The following is a 12,300-nucleotide window of genomic DNA, read 5'->3' on the forward strand; positions in this document are numbered from 1 at the left end:
TTATTAACTCAGCCATTGTAGGATGCAAGCAGACATAGACAATATGTAATGAATAAGCATGACTGTGTTCTAATAAAACTTTCTTGACAAAAACAGGTGGCAGGCCATTTTTGGCCTGTGAGTTGTAGTTTGTCAGCCCCTCATCTAGAATATGGAAAATCAATTTAATTAAGAATCATATTTGAAAGAGACCATAGTTGGAAAAACTTCATTGACAACATTCTTAAGTGTCTTTTTCTTCTTTATGGATCTCAGAAAAGGGGGTCTCTCTCTCTCTCCCTTTTCTTTTAGATACCATTATGTTGTATTTAGTCAAATAACACTATTGCAGGTTTAATTGCAAACACACCAATTACTCATATATTGGCTATTTCTACATGTGTATTTGTCCATATAACACAGGCAGAGAAGATACTTCTGACTGGTGTGGCATTACAAATATCTGACCACCAATTCTATTTCAATATATCTTATCTGTTGGCTTGCTGTGGCCTCACCTGTTACGTACTCTAGTATCTCTCTGTGGGGTTCACCAATGAGAGTCCAAGGAATCCAAGTTTGTGGATTCATGAGTTTTGGATGAATCCAGAGCATAGCCTCTTGAAATGAACTTTATTGAAAAGTGGGGTCTCTAGATCCCCAGGCCTCAGGAGCATCTACTCTATGGATAATCTGAATGGTAGAGAAAATGAGAGTACTGGGGAAAGAGCGTGGAATAAAATATAGAAGAGGGACGTTTCACTTTGAAGATGGAGAAATGAATGGGAGAAACAACATTATCATTGTAACTGTTTAAGCAATGGTGAAGATTAACAAAAAATTAATATTAAAAAAAGAAAGATCAAACCAGATTTAGGCATGAGGTTAATTAATACATCTCAGACTTATTTGTTGAGAAGGTAGCTAACCCATTGCCATTGAGTAGATTCCAATTCATGCTGAGAAGCTAATTACAACCAATACAGTGACTATGAACAATTCCTTAAAAAAAAAAATTACAAACTTCAAATTATGGGATGACCTAGCAGTGTTTTTTTAATTTGTGTGTCATAACCTATTAATGGATTGTGAAACCAATCAATGGGGCAGATCCAGCATTTTTAAGTAAAGAAGAAAGAACAGCAATGACAATATCAGAATATTACATGTAGGGAGAATAGTAACACCTTGTGGAAGCTTTACTGCAGCTGTATGTACTAAGAGTGCACTGAGTCATAGTATAAAACATATTGCTCAGAATGGGATGCATTTCTAAGGCAGGGAAACCACAGGTGGCAGAAAGAACACCGACCGAAGTGAGGAGACCTTGGGCTCTTCTTCTAAATCCTACATGCTTTTGGGCAAATAGCAGGAACTGTGGAGTGGTTGACCTCTGAGGACTTTCCAGCTTGTGATTAGAATAAACTTTGGAGTTGTTTTAGGAAATCAAAGCTAATACCTGAAGACATTTTGAGTTATGTGAAGTTGCCATTTTTTTATGTTTTAAAGACATGCAGAAATTCTATTTCTTTGCAGGTCAAAATGGTGAGGTCAGCAGGGAAAACAGCATAGAGAACAGCTGCAGTTGAGTAGTATAGGTTGAGAAAATTACATGACAGAGCAAACTACCAGGGAATGACAATCCTTTCACCGCTGGTAAAAACCAAAGCACAATTAACAGACAAAAAAAGTGAAGAGCTTTTATGGATGTGTGGTGGTTATCTACTTCGGTCTGTTTGGAGGCACATCTGTCCATTGTGGGAACCACGTTTACAAAAAAATCATATTAGTAGAAATAAAAAATACTACTAGAACATGAGTTATTCTATTAGTGCTATCAAATTACTCTTGCTTTCCCACTTTTTTTAATTTACAAAATAATTTGTTTTTTTTTTTTTGTTTGTTTGTTATATTCATCTTTTTCCTCTCTCCACAGCCAGAACTTCTCTCTGTTTTTGAGTAAGAATGGTAGTTGAGATAGTAAACGAGATCTCATAAGATTTTCTGAATCAGGAGTTACAAAATATTGACCCAAACAGGAAAAATGTGGCCTGTTTTGGTGTTTTCTTTCTTCTCTTTTTCATTTATTTTCTTTCCTTTTCTCTTTTTATCCTTTGATGTTTTAAGTGGGATGTTCACTCCTAAAATGACAACACATTGTACATTTTCCAGCGTTTTGCCTGGCGGCACTCCTACCCCAATTCACACCTTTGTGTTACCTGCTTTGGCCCTAAGAAGTCCTGGTGGCGCAGTGGTTAAAGTGCTTGGCAGCTAACTGAACGGTGAACTGAATCTACCAGCTGCTCCATGGGAAAAAGATGTGGCAGTTGCTCCTATGAAGATCACAGCCTTGGAAACCCTATGGGGCAGGGTTGCTGTGAGTCAGTATCTACTCGACAGCAATGGTCTGGGGCTTTGGCACTAGATAAGCTCAAGCTTTTAACCCCCAAAATGTTTTAAGTTCTTCAGAGAAAATCATTTTGCAGAAAATAAAATGTCAGTAACAACATCCATTCATTCCTCAGCCATGTGTCTATTGCTGTGTTAATGTTTGTAGGGTACTATCACATGCAATATCTTTAATGCCTCCCTACCTATCTAACTATTGCTATTGAGTAGACCTGAACTCATAATGACCCTATAGGACAGGGTAGAACTGCCCTATAGAATTTACAAGGCTGTAAATCTTTATGAGAGCAGACTGCCACATCTTTTTCCTGTGGAGCAGCTGGTGGGCTTGAACCACCGACCTTTGGTTTAGCAGCACAGCACTTAACCACTGTACCACCAGGGCTCCTCTTTAATGCCTAGCTGCTTGAAATTCTCTTGGGAGAGAGGCAAAAATTTCTTTAATAAATTTAGAGAACTTAAAATATCTTAATAAGAAACTTCTTAGATGGCTTTAAAATTCAGTGAACTTTTAAATATTTAGCATAAACAGCATCAGGTGCAATTGAAGACAGACCCATTATGTGGTCTCCACTGTCATTTTAAAGTTTGTTTTAGATCTAAACAAATAGTAATTTAAACTTCAAAGTTGGCTAGGGCTAATATTTTTTATCTTATTCTCTCTGTCCTTCAAAGTTTTCTTTCTGTGGGCAGAACTGAAACAATGTTAAGGGACATAAGCCTCCTGCTTTCACATACAGTTTTAGTTTAGGAATCCGCAGCATTTTTCAAAGATACCACCTTGGTTTAACGATACGAGTAGCCTGCTTTTCCCTAGCCTTCTCGCCACCAGGTCAATCACCATGAATATAATGAGACCAACAGCTATTATGACCCTAGGGAACTGACAAAGCAAGTTCAAAATTGAGGCAGACGTTGACAGCTGTTTGGTGTATTTCAGTAAAAATCAGCTTGTCCAGGCCTTAATAAACAATTTTATGTGCCAGTAGAAAAATGTATCTTTCCTTAATTTGTCACTGCTAATGAGGCGCGCATAGAAATTGGACCTTTCATAAGCTGTATTTTCCTACTTTTGATGCCTTAATAAGTATGTATTAAGTTCAATATATGTCACGTAAATTTGTTCAAACTAAAAACATACAGTATAAGGTCTTTTAAAAATTTCCCAGCGTGCTTACTTATGCTGTATTAAAAATCTCCCATGGCCCTAAACTGGAAATTCATCAGTGTTTTCCAACAGCTCTGATTAATTTTTTGACAATTAGTTTTACCCCATTTTCCATACATATTACCAGTTCACATGTAGTATTAAATACACTGATCGTTATTTTCAGATATTAAAATCAGTAGTCTGTTCCGTACTCCCAGATCTATCATTTCTCCTGTCTTAAAAAATAAGATTTACTAAACTAATATTTTCAATGTTATAGCCTGAAAGGTTTTCTGGTAAAGTTTAATTGTATTTCTCTATCAGGAATTTATTTAAAAATAGGTATCCAGCTTTTTACAAAGCATTGGTGCTTTTTGTGCAGAAGGATTTCCCGAATGGTTTTAGGAAGTTTTGCTGTATTGCATAAAGTAATGTTGCTAAACTCTGATTTGTTTCACAATCACTCAGGATCACCATTCAGGAGGGATCTGAATTTTTTTTTTTTTTCCTTAGAAGCATAAAAGCAAGCTTATTAGAAAGTAGGTTAAAAGATTGGTACATTTGAAATGATCTTAAAAAATTTAGGCTTAAGTCCTCAGTAATGTACATTTCCTAGTTCATTAATGCAGAAATACTACACATAGATTTTAATCTTGGAGTTAATAATAAAAGCAATTTTCACTAAAAATATAAAAACTGTAATGGTAGAATCATGATATTGCATTTAGCTCTCCCACAAAAAGTCACTTTATTACTTTCTTTTGACACTTATTTTCATTCTGGGATTAATTTTACTATATAAGGGCTTCTTAACTATTCTATTAAAATTTCTATTCAGAAGCAATAATATCTAAGAGTGAATAATAGTCATGTAAATCATTATTTCATATTAATGTAAAAGATTTTGTAAGTTCTTATGAATTCTGCTGACATGCACAATTGTGAAAAGGTTATCTCCCCCTTCTACAGTGATATGCGCTGGAACAAAGGAACCATTCTAAAAGCATCGGTGGAGTACATCAAGTGGCTACAAAAAGAACAACAGAGAGCCCGAGAATTAGAACACAGACAGAAGAAATTAGAGCAGGCTAACAGACGGCTTCTCCTCCGGATTCAGGTTTTTCTAAGACTGTTGCCACGAACCATGTAGCTTACATATGACTTACCCATCATTAGTTTTATTCATTGGTCTCATTTATTTTTCCTTATTAACCATTATTTTTCCTCAGTCTGAAGGATAGTTTTTATTGCCTTTTACTCATTCCTGAATTGGATCATTTCGATTAGGTTTTGATTAGAAATCTAGGATCAAGATGACTTAAAAAATATGTAATGAATAACAACTAATTATAAAATGCAGAAAAGAGATCTCATCTCATAAATAGACACACAATATCATGCCAGCCAAAAACTAATGCTAAGCAGAACATTTGTTTCTGGATATAATATCGGACACTAAATTCTCCCCTCCCTTTTTATTTCTTCAGTAACATTGCTATGGATCTCATTGCCTCAAGGCACTTTGTGCTAGCTTATATTAAGTCACTCCTCATCTGTTCATGTGACTCAAAATATCAAAATATGGGTTTTCATAATTCTCAGGTTTTTTTTTTTAATGTGAGCATAATTATTGCCTTTTTTTTTTAAAGCGCTTACTAGTCCTGAATTATGGTGAGAAATTAATCAGAAAGAGTAAGCGAAGGATTTTCCCACTATCTTCTGCTAGCTGTATTGTAGGCTGAGGCACTACAGAACCGTCATTGTGCTGTGTATTTCTTCACAGAGCAACGCGAGAAGAATTAAAAAACAAACAAACTAACAAACTAAAAAGCCTAGTATTTTTCTCAGGACTATTTTTCAGGCATTAGAAATATACCAGTTACCATTATTTGCAAAACTATAATTTGTATTAGTCTTCATACTCGGATGCTTGTTAATGGTTGTTTCTATTTCTGGTTTATTCTCTAGAGTTGACTTTCCAAGTCATGAGCTAATTAATCTTGTTTGTTTGAAATTGCAGGAACTAGAAATACAGGCTCGTGCACACGGTCTGCCAACCCTGGCTTCTCTTGGCACAATGGACTTAGGTGCTCAGGTCACCAAACAACAGACTCATCCCGAGCAGAATTCAGTGGACTATTGCCAGCAACTGACTCTGTCTCAGGGACCAAGCCCTGAACTCTGTGATCAAGTGATGGCCTTCTCCGATCCCTTGTCGCACTTCACTGATTTGTCATTTAGTGCCGCTTTGAAAGAGGAACAAAGGTTGGATGTCATGTTACTGGATGACACAGTATCCCCATTTGGAACAGATCCTCTGCTATCTGCCACTTCCCCTACGGTTTCCAAAGAGAGCAGTAGAAAAAGTAGTTTTAGCTCAGATGATGGTGATGAGTTATAAAAAATAAACTGACTCAAGTCATCAACTCGGAAGCAATTCCATGCCGGTGCTATGCAATCGTGTTCTGAATTTGCTGTACATCTTTGGCTTATTTTTTCTGAAAGGAACATGCTGTTCATGAAAAAAAGATTCATTAGAAGCAGCAGAGGAATTCACAGGAAGAAGAAGCACGATGTTGACGAAGTATTGAGAGCTAACAAAGATTGTTTCCTCTTTGACTACAGAGTCTAGATTTACTTAATGTTTGTTTTCCTGGCAAGAGTAGAGTATGAAAAATAGTTCTCTTTGGGTGTTTCAAAAGTGGAAACTTGGTGATGTACTACTGGAACTAACAGATTGCAAAGAGTAAATCTGCTGACATGTACAACCCTTTTCTTAGCCATTCACTTCCATATTCACTGTTCAGCTCTTCCAAGATCAGTGTCCCAAGAATCAAGATGAACTGATCTGGTCGTTCATTATCTCTCTCCACTGTCTGGTGGTCATGTTGTCTAAAGTTCAAACCTGATAGGGGAAATAATTATAAAATAGATTATCTGTCATTTGTAACTGAAAATTGAATACGATAGATGTTAGGATTTTCCATAATGAGATATAGAAAACTTACAAAAATATTGGTTTCTAAAATTAGATCCTAATTCCTTTAGTCAGTTCAATTACAGTAATCCTAAAAGCATCCTTGCATATTTGTGGAGACATGCTCTATACAGAAAAAGGAACTCATTGAATGTTTTCCTCCTGACAACCATGTTCGTAAGAATATGGGCTAAAATTTTATGGCTTCATATACACATGCATCAATCCAGGTGGTATGTGTTCTTTTTTCCCCCCTTCATTCAGATTTTCTAATCATCACCACATTCCAAAATCTTCTTTCCTTCATCAAGAAGAGAAGTTGGATAATCAATTTTGGTTACTGAATATAAAAAAATCTTTCTTCGAAGAAAATTTGTCAGCTATTTAAAATTTATCACCGCGCCCAATATTGGATGTCGATTAAATAGTTGTTGAGAACAATGGATTCAGTTTTGCTTCAAACTGACAAAATACTGAAAATTGGATTTCTAGCTGACAAGATAATTAATCAAAGATGGAACTATTTCTTATTATGTTTAGTTTTTAGTGGAGGATAAAGTTCTGTTCCCATAAGTGCCTGAACTTTTTTGCTTTGTTAGCATCTATTACATACATTTGTATCTATGATGCTTTTCTCTGATTTTTATCTTTTGAGCTTGTTTTCAGTTTAGCAGTTAAGTTACCAACATTTTGCTTTGTGGTGAAGCTCCATGGGTAATCACCTGACCTATGAGTATTTGTGGAGTGAATACTAGGATCCGCAGTGGGTCCGGAGAAAGTGTTGAACAGATGAGCAAGACATAGTCTTCCTTCTCGGGGAGCCCAAAAGACTGCATATGAAGCAACCACCAAAGATAGAGGACATACAGAATTAAGGTCTAATTGGTGCAGCTGGAAATACAGCAGGTCAGCAAAAATGAAAACGAATGAAGGGTTGGAGAGTCAGAAAAGCCTTTAAGGGAACAACAGAATTTAGGTTTTTTTAAAGACATAAATGTGTGAAAAGGAGGGCTTATAGAGAAATAATATAAACCAAATGATAAAGGTAAATATAAGTCAGAGGAGGGTTCCTCATGGGACACTCATTAGAACAATCTGCCCACCTGAGAAGACACCTATCAGGGAGTTTGGAAAATAATATTGGCAACAGGTTTTACAGGCCCTTGAAAACTAGGATGATATGATACAGTAAAAATAGACTTTTTCTTTTTAACTAGGAGAGAGAAAGCCTAAAATTAAAATGCTACTATAGGTTACTAACTACTGAGATATAATTTTTCATGTATATTAAACTTTGGCATAAATTTGTGAAAAGAAGTTTTAAATACTACTCACATGGAAAATATGTCATCTTCAGAGCAAACTTTGATGACAGTGGGAAAATATTAAATCCTTATGGCATAATTATTAATCCATGTCTGGAAAAAAAGGCTTGGCAATCTAATTCCAAAAGATTACAGCCTTTGAAGAGTCTCTGGAGTGCAATTCTACTCTGAAACACATACAGTCGCCATGAGTTGGAATTGACTGGATGGCAACTGGTTTTTGTTTTAGCTTACATCACTATCTCAGATTTTGAAGAATTAAAATAATTTTAACTGCTTGACTTGAGAAAAGTTCTTAATTTCCTGGACAGTCATTAAAGCCAAATAGATAAATTTATCTGAAATATACCCTGAGACAGAGAGCAGCGAGATATTTTCTCAATAATTTTCAAAAGGACATTATATACTTACTTTTAACTTTATGACAAAATTCCATTTTATTATCTGAGTTGATCATTCAACATTGCAAGTTATAAAGAAAGAATCGATTTCTGGGTCCATGGAAAACTCGCCATTCTAGATAGAAGCTGATTTCTGTTTTCACCATTATTCTTGTATCTTATATTCTGAGAAGGCTTGCCCTAATAATGATGTTCTTTCTAGTTCATCATTTTTCACTCTGTTAAAGTACTACTACCCAGCACTGACTCTATACCTCATCATCTCGGCTAGCCTAAGGGCTAGACACATAACATAAGGATGGTAGAACCTAGACAAAGAGATCTAGAGGGGGTACTAATAATTTGCTACTACTTTTGGATTATGATAGCTGTTGGGGCACTGTAAAATGGGTAATGGATTTTTAAAGACAGAGTAAAGAGTAGTGCTGTGTCACAGTCAATTGAAACAGATTAAACAATTCGTTAGACAGTAGTTCTTAACTTTTTAAGGGGATGGATCCCTTAAGAATGTAGCAAAAGTTATAGACTCTCAGAAAAATACAGAGTCATATGTATGGACAGAAATTTTTCTATATCCATAAAGTTTCAGGGACCTCCTGAATTGGCTCCTTGGATCCCAGGTGAAGAAATCCTGCATCCGATCTGTTACTTTGACAAGTAGACATATATCTATCAAGAGATACATGCATGATTAGTGTCATATGTGGTAATGGGGGTGGAGATTCTTATGAGGGAGGAAATCCTAGTCACCTGAATATCATTATCCCAATCCCCATAGCTGCATAGGAAGGCAAAATTCTACCAAATGTATTATTCACTAAGTTGTTTACTTATAAAAGTAGTCTCCTTCCAAATAGTCCTTCCACTCAACATTAGCAATTACGCCTCCTGTGTGTTACCTATCTGTGGGTCAGTTTCTCTACGACTATTGGATATTGTAAACACCCCACAATCACAATTTTAAAATGATGCAAATAAATTTCAAAAGTAAATTATTTGAATATCTAAGAATCAAGAGCAAACCCTGGGAGAATTGATGAAGATGTAGGATATTTTTGCAGAAATGAAACTTCTTATAACGGTAAAAGATGGCACATTATTTACCAAACAAGTTTGTCGCAAAAAAAGCATCAGATAGCACTAGGCTATTAATAAACTATTAACCAAGACTTGTTCATTGAAAGAATTCATGCAAAATTACAATTTTAACATAATTTTTAAAAAGATAAATTTATTTTTATCCTTTTAAACTATTTTTTCCAGATTGTTGTTGTTAGGTGCTATCCAGTTGGTTTCAACTCACAGCAACCCTATGTACAACAGTCCAAACACACTGCCTGGTCTTGCGCCATCCTCACAATCGTTGCTATGTTTGAGTCCATCGTTACAGCCACTGTGTCATTCCATTTTGTTGAGGGTCTTCCTCTCTTCCAATGACACTCTACTTTACCAAGCATGATGTCCTTCTCCAGGGACTGATCCTCCCTGATAACATTTCTGAAGTATCTGAGACATAGTCTTGCCATCCTTGCTTCTAAGGAGCATTCTGGCTACATTTCTTCCAAGACAGATTTGTTCATTCTCTTGGCAGGCCATGGTATATTCTCAGTTAATCTTTTCCCTCTATTTATTATAAAATGCTGGTCCACTTGTAGTAGATTCATGTTAATCAGCCTTTTTCAATTCACAATTATATTAAAATAACGAGGACTTCCTGTGAGTATATATAGACCTTTACAACTTTTTTAAAATTATTTTTTATATCCTTTTTTTTTCCTTTGAACTTTTCCCATGTCAACTGGACCACAATTTCCTCAATTTACAGGCATGATATTGGTGATGAGTGCAGAACTTCCTTTGTATAGGAACAAGTTCTAAATAATAAAAAACCAGATGAGCTGAAGACATTGAGAAATGACCTTCTTCCTTTTTTAATTCAATTTTCTCCATCCACGTGCCTATAAATAAAATATATGATAGCACATACTTAAAAAATATATATAAAGAGAGACACAATGAGTTTCTAAGTTTGGTGTGCTATTTACCTTAATGTCAGGCGAGAAGTGAGATTTCTTAACTGAAAAAAAAAAGAATTTATTTTTCTTTTGTTTTGACAGATTGAGTTAGATTGGAATTTTTTTATGCTTCAAGGTATCGTGAAAATACTTTTTCTGTTTTGATATTGAGGTATTTTAATATTTGAATATAAAAATGACATAATTAAGTGTTCCAATGATTTTATAATATCTCAAGGTTAATATTTACTGATCTTATAATACCTAAAATGTAGACAAAAATTCAGTTCAATGGATCATTTTACTGTTTTATCAGCACTAGATCATCCATCTGGGTTTTTGGAAAACACCTGAAGGATTGAATTTTGCTTCGGTATTGGTAATGACACAATCTGTATACACTACAAGGAATTACACCATTTGCCCCTCCATTGCCCCGGCATGTTGAATATTATTTTGCTTTGATAAGATTAAGATGTCAATTTGAGTTAGTATGAATTACATAGACACAGATTTCATTACCTTTACTTAATAAATACTAAACACATTTGGAGTATTGCTGATCTAATGTGTCATATGACCCTCCTATGATCATGATTCATTGCACACAAAAATGTTTTAGCATTTGTGTGATTTTTAAGTTGAAAAAAAAAACATTTAAAAAATTGAGGAAAAAATAGCTTTTCTTAAAAATTTTCTATGCTATGTATTTTTTATTTTTCCTGTCAGGCTCACAGAGAATTTGGGTGTGTAGGAGATTATCATAAGACAGTTATTTTGACTAAAAGAAAAAAAAGAAAACTCCTCCTGGATTTAGCCAATTTAGCAATGGAATACTACTGTTTGCTGCTTTATACATAAAAGGGAACTTTTTATCTTCTTTTTGCAAAGGGACTTATGTATTTCTACATATCCAGATGGCTTCTGTTGTGTTTTCTACTGATGAAATCCTCAGTGAAATGTCTTTTTCCCCCCTACATTTATTCAACAGTCTTCCAGAATAAAGTTTAAGACTTTTGTGTTTAAACGCTACCTCTCCCTTTCCTGTGTTACTACTTTATTTTCAAAATTTTGCATTTCCATCTTTGTTTTCCCACAGAAATAAGTTTGTTTGTGTGTTATTTAAAGCTGGTGATTATATATGTAACTGACTAGAAATATGCAAAAGAAAAGTGGAGGCTGTTATTTTGCTGAAAGAATGATATATAATCAGGAAGTTACATATTATATTACTTTTTAATACATGGACTCTAAATCTTAAAAGGTAACTAAAATCAAGGATTTTATCTAACAGCTTTCAGTTGCTTATGGCATAAAAAGCTAAAATTAATTCAGCTATTTAATCTTAATAACAATGTAGTTAAAAATCTTTGACTTTAATATGGTTAGATGTATGAATAGCTGAAATAACGTTCCTATAATTTTAATCTAACATTGGTTAGATCAAGAAAACATTGTTAGTGTAATAAGACTCTAGAATTGGTAATTATTGCTATTTTTCATTTTTAGTAACAAAGCAATATGTCTTATTTTCTAAGAAAATAAAGAACACTGGTGTACGTTAATACATACATGAATCTTTGTAGAAATAGTTTTTCAAATGCGCCGATATTTTCTTTGCATATGTAAAATGAAAGCATGTAATTATTAAACGTTTACTGTGCTGTTTGTTCTGTCTTTTTACATAGACTGCGCTGAGAAATACAGAAAGTGGGTTAATCATCTGAAAGGATATTTAGCAGCCAGAACAGTTCACAACTAACAATTGTTCACTAAATAGTCCATGCTGAAAACTGTGATCCAACATTTCCCTATTAATGAAAATAATTGTTACATCTTTAACATGGTCTCTTGCCATCTGCTTCTCCATGCTGTTATGGGTCCGATTTATGGAAAATATTTATCAGAATGTTGCAAAATTGCTAGCAGGCATAATGGTAGCAGTGAAATTTCTAAGAAACTCTGTAAAACCTTTTAATATACTAGATGGTCCCCAGACAATCGAGGATAAACAGAATACTGGATTTTAATATGTAAAATATTA

At 34.6% G+C, this 12,300-nt stretch overlaps 1 protein-coding gene across 8 annotated transcripts in view; it reads left to right on the forward strand.

The window, feature by feature from the left end:
- TFEC (transcription factor EC) overlaps positions 1-11,634 on the forward strand; it is a 205,354-nt gene extending 193,720 nt beyond the window's left edge. For all 8 annotated transcript variants that reach the window (XM_049893992.1, XM_049893991.1, XM_049893993.1 and 5 more), the window contains 2 exons: positions 4,508-4,655; positions 5,559-11,634. In XM_049893992.1, coding sequence (XP_049749949.1) covers positions 4,508-4,655; positions 5,559-5,939 — 529 coding nt within the window. In that variant the 3' untranslated portion in view covers positions 5,940-11,634. The remainder of the gene's footprint in view (positions 1-4,507; positions 4,656-5,558) is intronic.
- Positions 11,635-12,300: the final 666 nt, after the last annotated feature.

The sequence above is a fragment of the Elephas maximus genome, chromosome 8 (assembly GCF_024166365.1).
Source record: "Elephas maximus indicus isolate mEleMax1 chromosome 8, mEleMax1 primary haplotype, whole genome shotgun sequence".
Lineage (NCBI taxonomy): Eukaryota > Metazoa > Chordata > Mammalia > Proboscidea > Elephantidae > Elephas > Elephas maximus.